At 39.4% G+C, this 19825-nt stretch overlaps 1 protein-coding gene across 1 annotated transcript; it reads right to left on the reverse strand.

Annotated features, from left to right (window-relative positions):
* Nucleotides 1-318: 318 nt before the first annotated feature.
* egf (epidermal growth factor) lies at nt 319-16965 on the reverse strand. The gene is made up of 22 exons (XM_037779320.1): nt 16781-16965; nt 16354-16535; nt 15402-15629; nt 15104-15306; nt 14867-14980; nt 14490-14612; nt 12066-12188; nt 11849-11974; nt 11483-11619; nt 11016-11164; nt 10573-10677; nt 10178-10401; nt 9116-9283; nt 8831-8980; nt 8552-8719; nt 8339-8455; nt 7129-7251; nt 6622-6787; nt 5524-5688; nt 3473-3575; nt 2613-2709; nt 319-2481 (listed from the first exon to the last, which is right to left on the reverse strand). Exons 1-22 carry the CDS (start codon nt 16931-16933, stop codon nt 2276-2278), a joined length of 3330 nt encoding a protein of 1109 aa, XP_037635248.1. The 5' UTR covers nt 16934-16965; the 3' UTR covers nt 319-2275.
* Nucleotides 16966-19825: the final 2860 nt, after the last annotated feature.

Here is a 19825-nt window from a genome sequence, read left to right on the forward strand (position 1 = left end):
AACCTTGAGACGGAGTGTCGCAGTCAAGAGATAGAAATAGAAATAGACAGATGGTGGAGGGTTGCAGCATTGGTACCAACATCACTAGAGCGTTAGATTTGGTGGAGGATAGAAACGCATCATCAATGGAGCAAGGGCAAGAGCTTTTGAAGAAGAGTGTGATGGGGTGTAACGAGACAGAGACCGGCTATGAATGGCCAAAATAATCTTTCAATTATAAGAAAATAATGTCATTAGAAAAGTGTAGTATGGGTCCACTAAACTCAGGTTGATACCAAATGTGTTGCAGTTATTAACAAAGCACATTGTTGTTGTGAATATAGTTTTATTGATGGAAATAAAAGCAAGCCTCATCTTGCAATTCTGTAATTCCAGTTATAGCACATAAGGGCGGAAAAAAATACATAATCAGAGAAATGAATACAGTGTGAATGAAAACTCTAGAAGGGGTTGTGTTTTCCAAATAAATATTCCCAAACTCGTACTGCCAAGAAATTAGATAGAAATCAATAACAAGATACCTTCCCTTTCCAAACCAAGCTATCCAATTCAGTCAATCATCAGTTAATCAGCAATCCAGCTCAGTGTACCCTCACCTTATTCCTAAAAGCATAGATATAAATGGAGCTCTGGCACAAGTAAACAAAGGTCTTTTTAATAAAAATAAATATTCAATTGGCTAACGATATAATATCACAGGTGAGCTGTGTTAGCTGAGTTGTGTTGACGTGCTACCTGTCATGTTTGGCTAAATATTATCAGGCAGCTGCATTTGCTGTTTTTATATGGTTTACATCACATTTTGTTTATTTGAGCTGATTGCCAAGATGAGCAACAAATTGTTTCACTCAGATAGCAACTGAATTTGAAGGTAATATAGCATATACTGTAAATCGAGCCCAACAAAGCCCCTCGTGGAGTTTACCATACAATACCCTTAAAAGAAAAACTCTCACATACAACTATTCCATGAAATAAAGAACAAATGGGGGAAAACATAAAAGTGATTTCTAAACAACAAAACAAAATGCATCCCTTTATAACACAAGCAAGCAGTTATTCTGTTCTTATACTCTCCTGCACCAGCTTAATCCAAGCAATTTGAGAAGGGTGTTCAGATATTTGATAATTGGGGGGAGAAAACGTTGCAATGGTAATTCAAAGTTTATTCAGCAGATGAAACATAACGGACATAACAATGGTCATGCCAGAAACATAGTTTGCTTTTGTGCACAAACTGCATTTACACCATTTGATATGAGGATTGTGATCCTTTCCATTGTCAAATATTCAGTGGTAGTTGAAAAAATACATACAAAATATTCAAAACACCCTTTGGAGTACAACTATTTTGGCAGACAACCCCATTCTGAGCAAAGCAAATTCTTGAAACATGCAAAACACATTAGGTGAAGTTGTGCCTTTGAGGTTTGCATTGACTTGACTTGGAACTAAAATGTGAATTAAGGTCCTAGTATTTATGCTAGAGAAACAGAAATCAAGCTGTTTTTCTTAGATGACTCATGATAACTTGACAAGCAGTACTTATTCTTTATTTTCAAAAGCAAGCAAGTGAAAGTGGTTTTTCACGTCAAAATGATGACCAGGTTTTATTGTCTTTATTCGCGTATGTGATTTGTTTTCCATATTTTTGCCTTCTTTAACTTTTACAACACTTGGTAATATGATAACATAGTTTAGATCTACTTTGGAACTTTGTAAGAAAGCCATCCTGTTCATATGCATTTTACATATATGCTATTTAGGTAAATGTTAATAGGGAAGAGTTTCATTCCAAATACTTTATATAGGAAAATGGGTCTGTTCGTTTTTTGCACTACGCTTCAGGTAACTTACCAGTCTTAATGCGTTGACTATAGTTTCCTTTTACCTTGCATCACTTTTGGTGCAGTTTTACACTTTGCACATGAAGCTTTTTGCTTTGTCATGCTAACTAGCCAGTTTTTTTTCTGTGTCGAACGAATTGTTGTCACTACATCTTGTAATATACATCATTTTCTGCGCACCAATTTATTTATTCTGGGTAATGCTACCAGATACTTGTTGTGTTTACGATAGCTTTCATGAACTGGCGTGGCATTAATAAATTGTGCGTCTAATATAGAAATCTACAGGTGAGAGTAGCAAGCTATTTGTGAGGTATTTCATTTAGGAATGAAACTCATAATTTGCAGTTTGCACATCAACCAGATGCTACCATATATGTATGTGTGTGTGTGTTTCTCTGTACAGCTGTGTTGGTCTCTCTGGTAAACTAGGAGGCAGGGGACTCTGGGCTGGGAGTCTGGGAGAGCAGTGGTGGCTTGAAAGACGTACAAGTATATGATCTTGACAGTGACGGACTTGAGTCGTGGACAGTGGGTTGCGTGGTCTCCATGGCAACGGCTGACACCATGGAACACTCATAGCCTCTGTTGTGTTGGGAAAATGATCCCGACTCTTCAGACACAGGGTTGTCACCTGGCAAAAAAAATCCTAATTTAGAAATTAAATTGCAAACAAAATATCACAGTGTAGTTGCAGATTTGTTTTAGTTACTTAGACAGTATTGACCTTATTCCTTTTTTCTTCCTACTGTCAGTTTCAGGTACCTGTTTCTGAAGAGCAGGACGGACAGACCGCTCTCCTGGGACAGCCCATGGCCGGGATGACCATTCCTTCCACACCATTTTCTGCCACCATGTAGAACTGCAGGTTCGTACAGAAATACATTGAAACGTTGGAGTTTTTATAAACACTTTTTATAACTATAGCTCCTGCCATTTGTTATGTCGTTATGGTTTCTTCAAACAACCAAGTTTAAGTCTACACAATATAGAATTTATAAGTTTAGTTTAGGGCTGTCAAAGTTAACACGATAATAACGTGTTAACGCAAATTAGTTTTAACGCCACTAATTTCTTTCACGCATTAAGAAACTAGAAAACTGTTATACTAGCTCATCGCAAAGGAGGTTAAATAATGCTCCAAACTTGTGCTAAATTTTGGCGAGAACATCAGTTTTTGCCTGTTGGGCTTGAGTCTGCCATGTTATGATTTGAGCATATTTGTTTGTGCTAAATGCTCTGAGGGTTTCTGGACAATATTTGTCATTGTTTTGTGTTGTTAATTGATTTCCAATGATAAATATATACATACATTTGCATAAAGCAAGCACATTTGCCCACTCCCATTTTCACAAGAGTATTAAACACTTGACAAATCTCCCTTTAAGGTACATTTTGAACAGATAAAACATGTGCGATTAATTTGCGATAAAATATCTTAATCGATTGACAGCCTTAGTTTAGTTGGATTTAACTTACCCAAATTTGTTCAGATTTTAATGGAGCTTTGTACTGTTACTACTAGTATGTTTTTGCAATTTTATTCACATTAATCTCTGGTTCTCTGGATGACTTCCTTTACTTTAAGATGTATTTATGACAGAGCTTGTTGATGGTGGTCTTACCCGGGGCACACTGGTAGTGGTGGTCTCTGACATGCTCTCATCTGTCACGCTGGTCTCACTCACATCATCCACTGAGGACTGTTTATGGAAGAATGTTCTAGTTCTGCGTAGAAGACAGTAAAAGCAAACATGCAGTATTGCAATTTAATTAATAAATCACAAGGGTCCTCAAACTCACTCAACACATAAAATAACATGTAAATATTCACAGACCAACGTGGCATTTGCATGATGTGGTGACCTCACGGAGAAATTATACATTCAAATTCAACATGGTAGGAAATATGAAATTGACATGTGCTTTGAATAACCTGTTAACAATGTAATGCCCTGCACACACATACTGTACATAGTGCAAAAACACATACATTTTATAATTGAAAAAAAAAAAGTCTGTCTTCTCAATGTGACCAGAATCTGCAACACACCACAGATGTTTAAATCGCTTTCAGTATACATGATGTCTAATCTACTTGTTGACCAGAGGGGTTAAATTTAGGCTTAAAGATATCAAGGGCTGTGTGTCTATCTACGCTTTTAGTTTATTTGTTTGCATGTTTGAGCCTAAAAAAGACACAGCGTTAGGTAACAAGTTATGTTTTTCACTCCATATCACTGTGTACTGTTATGATACTTGTGTGTGTTGCACAGTTTTTGAGTTTGGTGGTTCAGTTTCCTCTGCAAGTGCACTTGCAGTCAAGTGCAGAAGGCAATTTGAGGCAGAGCTATTGGCGGCCATGTAGCGTTTCCTCTGGGGTCATACCTCACCGGCTCCATTTTGTAGCTGAGAAATGACCTATTTTTATGTGTAATTGCTGTAGAACAAGCTAAACCAAGCATGTAATTGAAAGCGTGCCACTTCCACAGGGGAGCCGAGACTGCAAACGTTGGGCTGTAGTAGGTGGAGGGGAGGGGTGTGTGTGCTTTGTGAGTCAAAAGAGTGGAGAATGCCAACAGCCTTGTCCGTAAGCCAGCGAAACAACCGTAAAACAAATCAGCTACTTAGAGACAGCTCAGGTGGAAATAAAAGGGAGGAGGGGTAGTCGCAGGGTGTAGTTTACGTATGCTCCTCGCTCAGCTAACCAGGGTTCCATGCTGCCATTCGTTCCACATGTGATCTACACCCTGACCCCCTTGCTGTCACGCTGAGACAACCTACATTACACGGCTCATGCCACCCTGGGCTTGATAGACACCTCTAAATGCTGTCAGCTCATTCATCGCTGGAGCAGCTCCTCCCTGGCTGTCTGTGCTTCCAGTGTCCAGAAGACTAAACACAACACTGCTTATACTATACAGCATTATTGCAATGCATATACCATTGAAATGCATGTGGATATACATATCAGAACTCTCTTTTTAACCATTTTGGGTGGATCTCATAACAGGACACCCACATTTAACATTTTAATAAAACCCATATGGAATTATTTTGGCGACATTATTATCTCACTCTGTTGATACTAGGTTAGTTTTGCATCATACTATCTTTTGGGATAACTACTTGGGGATTTACTATATGGAAATGGAGTTTTATGCAAACTGTTAAAATAGTCCTCAAGGCTCATTACAGAAATTTTTTAGCAGTGGCAATATTTCACCTGTGTCCCTTTTCCATTTAAATGAAACATATTCTTGTTTGATTAGTTTTCCCTCCTTTCTCCACTCATTTCCTCTGTGGGTCATCTTCCTCTTTCCTTCCTTTCTTCCATCCATTGTTCCTGTTATGCTTTTTTTTTGCTGTCTTCTTCTTTCATTTTTGACTTCCTCCTTTTAATTTTGACCTTTCTTTTTTGCATACTTTTCTTCCCCTTTCTTTCTCATTCTGCCTCCTTCCTCATTCCTTCATTGACATTTTGTTATTTCTCTCCAGTCCCTACTTTCTTCCTTTTTTTGACTCTTGTTTTTACCCTCTTCACTCCTTCCTTCCTCCATTTCCCTTTCCCTTTTCCATACTTCTTCTCTTCATTTTCTCTTTCCTTCATTTTTACATTACAGTTTTGCACGCCTCAACCCTCATTTACCACTTCTCCTCTGTCTCCCCCTCTCACCCGTAACAGTAGGTGACACAGGCAGCGATGGAGAGCAGTGAAACGAGCGCCACCATGCAGGCCGCGATGACCACGTTCCTCCTCTTCTCCTCCTCCGCCTGCTGAAGCTCCCACCACTCCAGGTCACTGAACTGACAACGCTCCCCCATGTAGCCTGATACACAACTGCAACAGGAGAAAAGACAAACGGCAATTACCGTAATTATGTAGTTCATGATCACAATCTATTATAGAGCAAGAGTGTACTTAGACAAGTTAAATTTTAGTGGGTCACATACATATGACGCATTTAACATAAAACGACGCAAAATTATCAACCTGAAATGTAAAATAATACATCTATTTTCAATACATAATGAGCAAAGGTTCTGTTCGAGCCCGACTGCTATTATTAGAGGCTTTAGATTTCAGTAACCACAAAATGAAAATCAAGATATATGCTACAAACTGTATGTAAAGAATATCATAATGAGCAGTAGTGTTGAAAACTGCAAGGAAAAAAACTACAGTTAGCTGGAATGATGTACGCAAATTAATATAAAATGGATTTAAATGTCTCTTGTGCAGCCTCCATTAGAGCTGGGCATTATTATTAATCATTCAAGATCACAAAATGTTGCTGCTCACTGACTTAAAATATGTAACTTTTTTTGTTTGTTGATGGTGTTTTATGTTGCATATGTGTATAAATATTAAAAGATTAAATTCAGTATCCCTTATTGCCCTATAGCCACTTTGTCATGAGGCAGTGGCTTTAATCATGGGGCAGTAGTGACACCTACTGGTTGTCCGCTGTAGTGAAGAACACAAAAGATAAGGCAGCAGTAAGCCTGCAATGTGTGGTGCTGGAGGTATTCTCATACTTTAACAATGTCTTCCTAATATGAGTGACGCTTGAAAATAAATACTTTCCAGAGATCACTTAAGATCTAAAGTGCAACCAGCTCTCTTAAAAGAATGAAGAGCTGCTTATAATTGAACTCATCTACTACAAAACAGACGATCGAATGATGTCAATCCTCTGTCTGTCCTCTGATCACAGTATGTCAGTAAACTGTTAAACGTGGAGATCAGGGTTCATACTGAGGGGTTATTTACTTGCAAGCGTAGGACTCCATTTCAGGAAAGTAGAAGCAGACACCTTGGTACAGACAGTAGGACTCGTGGGTGGAGGGGCAGCTTTCTACTGAGTTACTGATGTGGGGCCGGGTGGTGACATCAGCAGGGCTACTGGTCGTCACCCATGGCGACGTGGTCTCCAAATCTGGGAGAGGATTGGAGAATTAATTTAATTAAATTGGACATATAATATACAGTATGGCACTCTTACCTTTTAATTATATTCTTTAATTATAGTCTGGTCTTGAGAATACTAGTCCTGCTTTGAGGTGACTCATATGAACACTGTCTTCCATGTATGATAAAAGGGATTATATTTCATCCCAGTAAGGATAGATGTACAAGTGTTAGTTTTGTTGAGTCATAGTGGATACAAGCCTCTGCTCTCTCTCACCACTTTAAATAGTACACCTGATAATCAGTAGCAACAGTAAATACACTTCTCCTGTTGAACACAGTTTTTCTACTATTCTAATCGAGACACACCTTGACACGTCTTCCCGTTGCCGTGGTATCCAGCCTGGCACCTGCAGAGATACTTTCCCATGGCATTTTGGCATTCTGCGTTTTTGTCACATTTGTGCGTTCCCTGTTTACACTCATCAATATCTAAAACAAAAAGAGAAGAGATCTACAATTTTACAGTATTCAAAGTATCACAGGATTACAATTTTATGCACTTCTCTGACACATTGGTAAAAAAATATTGTTTTATCTTTCAAATTAGTTGACACATGACCTTTGACTGCTGCATACAGACAAACATAATAAACACTTAGGGCGCTTTCACAAGCCAACGTTTAGTCCGTTTTAATCAAACCCTGCTTTGGGCAGTTACTGAGTAGTTAATCGTACTCTGGTGTGGACCAAAACAACCGGACCGATACCGCTTGCGAGAGGTGGTCTTAGACCATTTCCAAGCAAACCAAAACGCAGGCTACCTGTGCGGGCATTTGTTGAGATGGACACAGGTAAACGACAGGTTAACATGAGTGGGAGAGGACTGACCTGGACTTCTGCAGAAGTCCAATGTTTGCTTGACATCTGGACCGAAGAGAACATACAGAATATGCAAAATAAAGTCCACAAAAATAGTAACGTTTGTAAAGTCATTCGAGGTAAACTAGAGGGGAAGAGATTCGATCAATCTCGAGTCAAAGTGAAAACACTTCAACGGCAATATATCAAAGTCTGTAATTCGCAGTGGCAGCTCTCAAGACGAAAAAGATACATTTGCTCTTTCGTACACGCCCCTCAGCAAATATTTTTTTTATTTGGTCTGCTTTAATTTGTGCACTGTGAAACTGAACCAGACTAAATAGAAAACGAACCAAAAGTATCAATTTCACTCTGATTCGGACTAACCAAACGGACTTTGGCTCGTGAAAGCGTCCTTTAGCTTTAAGGAATTAAGAAAGTGAAATTTTCCTTTTCCTTTCCTTTCATGCATTTTGGCTTTAGGTCCTGTTATTAAATATTGTGATTATCTTTGCTTCCAGAGCAGCTCTGCCTCTGTGAAATGTTTTTTTTTATATCTAAAACTCGTAGCTGCTCCATTCCCAGTGCTGTCACCTATGCCAAAATGTACAATTTTAAACCCCTGCTAGAGGAAGTGAGATAAAAAGTGTCTCTGTATCAAATGTAATCCCATAAGCTTTCTTCAGGATATGCTGCGTACAGGAACAGAAATACTCACCCACACACACCTGTCCATCACCTGTAAAACCTTCTAGACATTGACAGGTTGGGCTGCCAGCGCTCAGCACGCACTGTGCATTTACATCACAGCGAAGCGAGTCACACTCATTCTGGTCTGACGGAGAAGGGGACATATGGAATCATGACATTTAGTTAGAGTAAGATCTTGAGTTGGAAGAACTACCAATAATTACCACTGTCAGACTGTTACCTGAAACCATCTTGTCTGTGAAGAGAGTTGACTCACGGCCTTCATCAGAGTCTAGATCAGCCTCGGCTTCATCAGCAGACAGCCCAGATGTTGTCACAGGTGTGCTCTCATCATTGAAGGTTTTGTTTTTGAGAGACGTTAAATCAGTCGATTCACTGTCTCCAGACTCTACACAATGAATTCATATAGTAAACATAAGCATTCATCATTAGTCCATTTTACTTAATAGCTTATACAGAAGTGTGTGCACCTTAAGTAAGATAGCTTCAAATAAATCACCTGCTGTTCCATTCGAAGCATCGGCAGGCGAGCAACTTTTTCCATCAGCTGACAGTATGTAGCGTGACCGACAGGAGCAGTGGGCAAATCCCAGTTTGCTTTCACACACCTGGGCACAACCTCCATTCAGGTGAAGGCAAACATCTGCTCCTGAAGATGAGGATGCAAAATGACAATTTGAAGCCCAATCATTCATTTTTAGGATGACTTGTTACTGGTCTACACATAATCTGAGCATTTATCTCAAATGCTCTCTAAAATAAATCCCTGTTGTCTCTTCTGTACCTGGTTTAGCAAGGGGATGAACCACCACAATGGATGCTGGTTGGACCATGTTGCCATGGATACGTTGCAGTTTCCTCCCAGTCCGCTTGTGTACGCTCCTCAGCTGCTGGTGCTCCCGATCAGATATCCACAACCTGTCCTCAAATACTGCGAGGTCAAAAGGTCGACCTGGAGGAATCCGAATAGAGGGAAAAAAGACTTGAGTTCATCAAGTGTTTCAAGGTGAGAACTTTTGTATATCTTGTGTTCAAAATTATCTTAGGGATTACTACAAAGGAAAGAACACTGGTTACAGAGAGATTTCAACTTATTTGAAGGATGTTTCAAAGAAATGAGGGACATCACTGAATAAGAGGATGAATAAGAGCGTACATATATTTAAATTTCTTCCCCCTCTATAGCTGCTTTGGGACATTTTAAGCTCAGTTTGCTAGGCTTAGCTTTACTTTGTCAGACTCGGCTCTGCTTTAGTCTAAGGTGCACTTTGTCTGACCTTGCATGGCAGCTGGCGATGTCGCAAGATCACACGAGAATCGCAAGATCACCTTTGAGGAGCTACTGGCAGCTACGGTGTGGCTTAGGTGTGAGACACGACATGGAGAAGCAATTGTTCGTTCTAAACAACAATGGTGGCTCCTGAAGAGGTTATGCTGCAATAGCATCAGTTATATCAGAACTGGAGAGTACCTCTTCATTGATAGAAGAGCAAAGAACGGCACTGAAGGCTTTTCTCAATGGAAAAGATGTTTTTGCTCTTTTTCCCCCCGAGTCCGACTGTCTGAGTTTGATTGACAGTTCATCCAATCACCTGCCAAGTATTTTTTGAGAGTGCCTGTCCTTTCCAAACAGTTTCCAATGTTGGCTTCTCAGACAGTTCTGTGTAACAAACCATCTGGCTACAGTTTGTCAGGCTTGGTTCAGCATATACCGGACTCAGCTGTACTTGGTATTGTTTTACTTTGTGCAGAATGGCAAGTAAATCTGCCTAGAATTACAATATTCCAACTTTTTGTCAATACAGTGCACTTGTATATGTGTGTGTATGTGTCACACAAGCCTCACCTACTTGGTTCTCTGTCAGGACCCGTCGATCCGAACCATCCAGAGCAGCAGTCTCCACCAGGCCCCTCCTCTGGTCGCACCAGAACAGACGATCCTCCGTGAAGTCGATGGTCAGGCCGCTCGGTGACACGAGGTTGGTGCTAGCAATGACTGCTCTGTCTTTCCCTTCCAGAGAGGCACTTTCCACGACAGGCTGGGCCCCGATATCAGTCCAGAACAACTTCCTCAAAAAGTAAAAAGAGCATTGGAAATTAGGCTTAGAAGATGTATTAATCCCACAGACCCTCCAGGTGTCACGTGCAATATGCACTGCTGTTTATTGATGTCAGATTAAGAAGAGGTGCAGTTTGTAGTTTTAATTTCTGAAACTATCATACGCATACAGCCACACTCACTTTGCCAAAGGATGAACTGCGATTCCTCTCGGTTTTTCCAGCCCTTTGCTTACAATGGTTTCTCTGTTCAGTCCAGCCAAGGAACTGCAGTCAACAGTTGATTGGCTGGAGGACAAAAGTATACAGAAATGTGAAATAGACAACAAAAAACATATAAATTCTGATAATATTTAGCAAAGTAACGTTACTTTAATATACCATAAAAAAAACCCTCCAAAAATCAACTCTTAAAATGTCAGGTAAATGTCCCCCTGGATTTGTTTGAAATTTACAAATTTGAATATGATCTAAGTATCAAAAGCTAGATAAAGTATTGTCCCACACAAAAACACTGAAAAGCAAATGTCCCATAAAGAAATAGTCAAGTTAGAAACTCCGGCACTTAATGAAACAATCTGTTCATAAATAATCCTCAACATTTACTTTCTGCAAACACCACAGACCTTTTATCTGTCCAGTACATCCTGCGGTGGATCCAGTCAATCGCCAGTCCTTCTGGAGAGTCCAAACCTTCTGAGACGAGAACGTCTCTCGACCCACTGTTCAAATCAACCCGCTCAATTGTCTTCTGGCTTGTACTAGCAAAGTACATCTTCAAAAATTCACACAAAATTACATAAAGAAATGCATTCAGTATATAAAATAGATGAGCAGTAAAACATTCAATATGTTCTGTATTGCAACTATAAAGTACAGAATATTGTTTTTCATAAAACATTCAAATTACAGTGTCTGTCCACTAGATGTCCCTGGATGTCTACACCAAAACCTGAATCTGGTCTTTCTAAATCCTGTCACTCTAGACGACTCATGACACCTTAGGGTGGTATAGGAGTTACTATACTGTTGCTTCTATTGAAAGAATATGAAACAAAACAACAATGAAAGATATAAAGAGTTTTCATCTTACATGGTTCTGGACAGGGTCATAGTCCAAAGCTATGATTGCTCCTCTGGGCTCCTCCACAAGGGTTTTATCCCCTGTGCCGTCAGGATTAATTTGTCGTACATCCACTAGATTGGCAACTAGTAGATAAGGTGGTGGTCCTGAAGAATACAAATACATTATTTCATGATCAGATGTGCTGTAGTAGAATCCACTACTAAACTCATAATTTGCATTTTACCTTGTTATTTTTTACCTGTTTGTTTAAATTACAGAACGTGTTTGTGAAGATAAACAGTAAAATACACCGTGAGATTAGATTGACAAGAGGGTGTTTATCTGCGTGGGCTTATCCGCCTCAGCTGACTGCGTTGCCATAGTATGACTCACCAGAGGCAATGCAGCGCTTTCCATCTTGGTGGAGCTGGTAGCCAGGCAGACAACCACACTGCCACCTAGTAGGGGTGACGGGAGTACAGAGCTGACTGCAACCTCCTCTGTCTGCAGACGAGCAGCCTGCAACACATAGAGGCCCCCACACAATATTGATGTAATCCTGCTTCATATATCTCATTACTGTTAAGACAAACAGTGACGTAGTCCATACCAGTACAGGCTTGTCCATCCTCCTGTAGTACAGACCCCTCTGGACACACACAGACAGCACCCTCTTCTGTTATCAGGCATCCATGGCCGCACTTGGTGACATTGCCTTCACATGGTATGATCTCTGATTGTGGAAAGAAAATAAATATTTTGAACCACTGGTATTTTCAATTGTAACAATGATCTGGTGAATTAACAGCCCGGTCGCACGAAAAGGCGTGTAAATGACACAATAATCAGCAAGGTAAAAGCATGTAATAAGAACGCCGTTCTTGCTTTATAGGCATGTCACTTGTACGCCATGTAGTCTTTACTGACTGCAATGTAAATGCATCCGCGTGAATATGCTACGCTCAGAGATAAGGATGTAAAATAAAAAGTGAGTAAGACTGCTTATGGCAGGTGGGTGGCATGTTTTCTGTACTTATGTTACGTTGTTTCCGTTTGTATTGTACTTAGTTTACGTACTTATTTCGGGTCTATTACATGGAGTTAAGGCTAAGTGAGTTGAATTTATAAAAACAGATGAAATATTATAGGAAGTTAAAGAATGTGCTATTGTACAACTGTTAATTAAGGGCCATATTAACAAGATCAAAGAGATGTTACATGTTCAGGCATTTTCTGGGTTATTTGGGTGCTCAGCAGGTAGTATAATCTAACAGCCAGATGGACAACAAGCTTCTTAGTGCAATCCCTTTATGAAGTCAGCCCTAACTCTATCAAAAACAGGTGAAAGTGTGATAAGAATGCAGTCAAAGCCTACACAGTGAGGGTGATGTGATGTTAGCTCACAGGAGTGTGGTATGTCCTCTCCTGTACCTGTGATGGCCAGGCAGATATACAGAGGCTGGCCATACAGGTATGAATCTGATGTGAAATAGTTACAGTATGTGTTGCTGTGCCTCTGACTGGTAACTTCTTAAACTTAAATTTTTATTCTAGTTTTCCAGTTTTTTGCTCATTTCTTATAGTACGTTGTTGATAAAATAAAAAAATATGTCATGACACCGACTAGATACTGTACTTGAATATTTAATGAGCAAATATACAGGAAGAACTGTATATAGAAATGATAAAAAACTGAAATACAGCAAGAACATATATTGTTCTACTCTCAACATTAACTTCATAACCAGACACAATTATTGGAAAAAAAAATGCTGTTTTTAAAATTATTTTTATTAATTTTTTCAGTTTTGTTTTGTTGAATCAAAAATAACAGGCACAAACAGCCCGGTTATATACTCTTCCGTGTAATTTCCGTTGTCTGCTCGATTGTCTAGCCTGCCACTTGGCTGCATGTTTGTTTTCTTCTGGACCTTGGCAAAGGTTGTCTGCTAAACAGCTTAGACAGACAAAGCTGCTGACCAGATATGTTCCCTATTGCAAATGTCACCTCGTCATCTAATCTCATTGTGTATGTGAACCCTCCCCTTTCTCTCGGCCTCATAGCTGGGAGATTAGAAGAGAAGAGATTAGGATGTGTCCATAGTGTGTTTTAGTATGTTTTAAAGTTAATCACTGTGTAGACAGTGACACTACGGTATCGGGGTTAAACTAGACGGCAAAAAAAAAAAAAAATTATAAATGATAAACATAAAAAATAATGTCACCAAACCCATGATGACATAAATTGGTTTTATCAGTTTACTTAACTAAATAAATGTGTTCTATACATTCCCTCATGACTGCAATGCATACGTTTGTGCCTAAGCATTAGATTGTCTGAGGTATCTGTTCATTAAAATAATCTATTGTTTGCTGGCAGACAACAGACCTGCATTATGGCAGGAATGACCAAACACAGACTGAGACAGAAAAGCCATATTGGAATACCTTAGAATGGATTAGTAAAACAATCAAAATGTCTCTAAACAACACGTTTTAGTATAGCACTTTTGACCATTTTTACCAGAACATGTCTGTCATCTAGCAAACGGATATATTGGTCTAATTCTAAAAAGAAATTGTTATTGTCTTCAATATGATAACCTTGCTTCCATCTACCTTACACAGCCCCTCAGTCTCAGCACAACTCGACCTTTAGTGACAAAGTGTCAGTACTTTGACCCAAGTAACTTAACACACAATTGGCAGCTCCCATATGTCTGGTCTAGCATGTCTAGCATATGACCCAGCCTTTTTATTGGCTCCGTAGGGTCAAAGTAGTGTCTGGGGGACAAATGCCACCTTTCATAGTACCACAAAAAGAAGAGGAACTAATCTGAAAGCAGAGCTGCTTTCATTATGCTGACCAAAACAAAGCGCAAGTGTTGCCACTCTTTGAATAAAACCTACATTTTCTTTTTTTATCTCTTTTTTATTTAGATCAATACGGATTCTGCACGGCTAGCACCAGAATGATTTGGAAACACAGACATTTGGAAAATGGACAACTCTGTAAAAAATTTTTCCACTATACCTCCACATGTCTTCCTGTCCGGTAGGAGGGCGTATCCTTTAGGGCAGGTACAGAAATAGGAGCCTGGGATATTTTCACAACCAAGAGAGCAGCCGTGGTTCCAGTGGGCACATTCATTCACATCTATGGCACACACACACACAAATACAGTGATATAACCATTTCATGTTATTTTTGTAATGCTGTTAATTTAATGTATTTATACTGTGTGTGGCCACAGGAGGAGTATATGTTTATGGCGGACAATAGAGTGCAAATAGCGAGACTCATTTGGTAATAAGCAATCAATGATGTGGCTTGTTTCTAAACTAACTGGACAAAAGATATTTTCTTGGATTCATTTTGTAATTCATTGATTTAGTGGCATAGATACCAACCTTCACAGTAAGTGCCTTGCTTACTGAGAGCAAAGCCTTCACTGCACTGGCACGTGCCTTGCTCGGCTAGACTGGAACACACATCCACGCAGTTTCCACTCTGTTCGTCGCAACCTGTTTGAAAGGGTTTACGGTAATACATCACTAAAGCATTGTCATTTAAGACATATCTAAAAATAAATGTAACTGCAAGTGATAAAATGGAGAGATGCTACAGAGCAATTTAAATGCTGTAACCTGGAAATGATGATTGGGAGTCTGCCATTGGCTGGTTGAGGGGATGCACCACCTTGATATCAACTGGGGGTTTCGCCATTTGTTTGATGTTAACATCAAGTGGCTCTCCACCAGTGTGCTTGTTTACTTGTTTTATAACCCGAGATGCAGCATCAGTGTAGTACAAGTGCTCCAGAAAAACTGATATCCCCAGTGACTGAGACCTGAGCAAAGGAGACAAAAACAAAAGTGTTTTATCCCAGTTTGCAAACAAAAATAAAATGATAGATAAGTAATCGGTGTTCAACGATATGCTCACCAAAGGGGCTGATCCATGATGTGCAGGACGTTCCCGTTGTAATCACAAGAGGCAATGGCACTTTCTCCTTCTAGACCGAACTGAACCCAGAACAGTCTTTTGTCTTCTCGGTCTATCGACAGTGCTTCCAGTTGTTCTGCTATCTTAATAAGTGTCGTTTTCATCCGTCCTGTCAAATCAGACCGCTGGATACTTGGAGTCATCCCACCAGACAGCCAAAAAAGAAACCTGCAAAATATTAGGCTTGAACTGAGAAAGGGCCTTCACAAATCTCTCCTTTTTTTCTAGTTATTTGGTCGCTCTGTGTGTTTCTCAGTTACAGTATAGTGCCAGTTAAGTTAGCTGCTTCTACTAATGTCCCTGTTTGGGCATTTTCTCTTATGAATATGTTAATTCTTAATGTCAAACGTTTGTAAAGTATTAAATAATTTTTTGCATTGTGGCTATCTTCCTTCACACCTGTACTTTCTCCAACACTCGTGTGCGTTTCACCTCTCTCTCACCCTCATATGAATACTAACAGGAATGCCCCCAAATCAGTAGCTTCATAATCTTTTTGCCTCAAAGTCATATTATAGTAATATTTAATAAATTGTAAGACACCCCACAGACATATATGACAAAATAAGTAAAAAAGTAATTTAAAACATGCTCTTGGCATGTTACTATCATGGAGAAATATTCCGAAAAATGTTAATATAAATCCTCCACTGCCATTATTCACTTTTGCATATCCACTTCTCAATCTACTCAACTGAAATGTATTAAAATGGCGGGCAGTATGCGGCCAAGATTGGCGGTATGCGAAAGTCATTTTGCACCTCTGTGGCAGCGAGGCTTGATGGAGGGAGATGAGACATTTATAGTAACACATAAATAACAAGCCAAGAATCTGAACCGTGTGAGGAGCTCCCTTAATAGAAACATAAAAGTATAATACAGAATGGATTACCTGTTTGTGGGGTCAACGTTTATAGAACTTGGTTGGGTCAAGTGTCTTAAAAGAGTCCTTTCATTTTTCCCATTTATATCCATTGTCTTGATTTTTCCCTTTTCTCCACTTGTCCAATAGACACGGTTCCAAATCCAATCCACTGCAAGGCCCGAGATATGTTTGTCTGATGAGTACAGTTTCTGGAAAACAAACATTCAAATTCAAATTTTCTGAATTAAACCCCAGACCAATGTATAATTGTTGAATCTTAAGAAAAATAAACTTAAGATTTGAGTTTTTGTAATTTCTTTTAAGGGAAGGATCCAGAATCCGACAGAATCGTTTTTTCCTTATCTGCTATACTGATGCGTTGGATGACAAAATGGACTGGAATCTTTTCACGCCAGCTTAGTTCTCTACAACTTCAGAGTAGTTACATAATCACCTGTCTGTGTGCTCCTCTCACTGATGCTTTGTAGATCACCCCGGTGTGTTTGTCAGCCCAGTAAACTCTCTCCTCTCTAAAATGAAAGTCGAGCAGGATGGAGCTTCCCACCCCGGCCACAAGCCTTCTCTGGTTCTTCCCGTCGAGGTCCATCCGATGAATAGCTTTCCCATGGCCGAATATCAGGAAGGGCTGTGAGGCTTAACAAGAATAAAACAATGAATTATGAATTCCATTCTCTTAAGACCCCTAAAACACAGCACAGGTCCAATTCTTGGTCCAATTGTTCCAAGGATTTAATCCTTAATAATACCAGTATTGAGATGGTTTAAGTTTCCTTAAGCAAATAATGCAGGGCTTTTAATTTTATTTAACAAAAAAAAGGTTCTACTTTTAACTGTGAATGAGCTACAGTTCTACAAGCTACAGTTTACCTTAATTTTAGATGTATTTATACCTGGATTTGTCTAGATTTCACATGTCACATTTGTCACATTTGTCTAGTATTCAATATTAGTAGGGCTACAACTAACGATTATTTTCATTATTGATTTCCTTGATTAAGCGATTAACCGCTTAGTCTATAAAATATTAACCTGCCATTCTCAATTTCTCAGAAACCACGGCAATGTCTTCAATTTGTTTTTTTCCGATCCAACAGTCCAAAAACCAAAGATATTCATTTTACTGTCGCATACGACAAAGAAAAGCAGCAAATCCTCTCAGTTGAGAATATTTTGAATTTTTGCTTGAAAAATAGCTGAAATGGTTGAACGATTATCAAAATAGTTATTCAACTAATAAATTAATCAACTAAACCTTGCAGGTCTAAATATTAGCATAATACGGAGCATCTATTGTGTAGTATTTCCCCCTTTTTCCAACCACTGATTTACTGACTGCTTTACAACAGAATATTTATACATTTGAATAAGTGCAGGTTTTTGGATGTGAAAACTTCTGTCCTTGACACTTGTTCTCAATTTACTAAATGAATCCTAGGGACAGGTAGGTAACCATGGCAACATTTAACATTTCAATAGCTGCTTCCTCCCTCTTTGTGTCACGCTGCAGTTGTCGTTGAATTTGTCAAATTATCTCATTAAAAAGCCTGTTCATGGCTCTAATGAAGATGAAGTTCAAGGCAGACTCGGCTGCTTCTGGATAAAACGTTGTCCCTTAGCAACAAATCACTCCTGCACCGTTTGACTCCGTCAGTGCAATGAATGAAGTTAAAGGCTCAAGTAGTTAGTGTTGTTTCCTCTCACTGGTTTCTGCTTTAGTACACAACATTTATACTTCATGGTTCTGATCGACCATTATGAGCAGCAAAACATTTCTACAGGATGGAGGAGGAGGTCCATTCCAACTTGTCCGTTGTTGTACACTGAGTTAGATTTCATAATAAATAGCTGTATTTTGCTCTAGAGCCCATTAAACCCTGACAAACTGCTGTCTGGATAACTGTTGATAGATATGCGCTGGTCTATCATGGTAATAACACTGTCATGTGCAACCATGGATACTGCTCTTAACTCTGTGGAATGACGACAAACAATGCGAAACGCCAGACAAACAACATAATGAAATGTCTGGCCTGAGATCCCAAAGATGGCTGCTGGTGCTGAGTTGCTAGGAGGCATCCTGATGAATCATTAATTGACAAGTTCATGTGGTGGTCAGCATGATTCTTGACCTAGTAAGCTGCAGTTCATTGGATGTTATTGGAAAAAACGGGTACTTTCAAACCAACATTTTCCCATCTTACAATAAAACAAACAAACAAATGAGTAAGCGCTTTTTGGATCTGACAGCAAGGTCACACAAAAATGAAATTGCTTCTAATGCACAGCTAGACAATCAATATGAACATTGATTTCCCATTTTACATTGTGGTAACATTCATTAGGGCAGTGTGAGTGGCCATTTTGGATGCTATGCCGGCTCATGGGGTTAGTTGATGCAATCCTGTTGCTCATCAAAAGAACTGTTGAGTATTTGAGCTGTGGATGAATTGTTAAACCCTCAATAAGCGTCCATATCCATATCCATATCACCCACCCCTATTGACAGTCCTAAATACATGTGAGGAAAATGTCTAGTTTCTATAAACGAATATGTAGAGTAATGTTATTGAACAGCTCACAGTACTTGGCCTCTAATGTCTTGCATTACCTTTAGGGTGTGGCCAACTAATTTATGTAGCTCTAGTGACCAAAGATGTAAGCGCAATCTTGGCACAGCATGGTGCAAACTTGAAAAGGGGCTTGAGTAGGGAATACAATTTGATTAGGAGCAAAAAGGTATTGGTGTGTTGGGATAGCCATCTGTGCTGTTGCAGCTACACCATGTGCTGCTTCATGCTGCTCATTTTTTTAAAAACAAACTATTTCTAGTTAATTAAATAAGGCTGCCTTTCACATAAGGCTCCAGGTAATAGTATCCCCCCATGCTGGAGTGGAGAAAAACTAAACCCACTCAAAGGAAAATGTTCTGTTGCTGACCACGACCTTTGACCTCTCCATGGTGGACACAGAATATAGTGGAGCATTTCTCCATGGGTATTGGACAAATATCACATATTACGAATCATTATAAAACATTATAATAATTTTTTACTTAACCGCCATCTGGCATGACATTGGCCATTCCAAGAAGATTTTGGCCATCAGCGATCACCATCTGTAAGCTTCAACTAATGTCCTTGTGGCATCCCACAAAAAACTTGGGCTCAGCCTGAGATACACCCACTCAAGCACAGGCCAGTTTACTGTACCCTCGCTACAGTGCATCGTATTGTCTGCTTTGCCAAGTTCAATTTGCCACACATACTGTAGAGTCACTGGCTTTTACCTCATATTGCTCTACTTTAGATGGGGTACTTCTTTTGTGAGCAACCTGTTTTGTTTTATTTCACTTGATTGCAGTTTTTTTTTTTTATGCTGTGCCAAGATTGAGCTTACATCTCTGGTCACTAGAGCTACATACATTTTATCACTGAGCACCAGCCCAAGACAGAATAGTTATATCAGCTGTTGTAATAGT

The sequence above is a fragment of the Sebastes umbrosus genome, chromosome 9, assembly GCF_015220745.1.
Source record: "Sebastes umbrosus isolate fSebUmb1 chromosome 9, fSebUmb1.pri, whole genome shotgun sequence".
In the NCBI taxonomy this organism is placed as follows: domain Eukaryota; kingdom Metazoa; phylum Chordata; class Actinopteri; order Perciformes; family Sebastidae; genus Sebastes; species Sebastes umbrosus.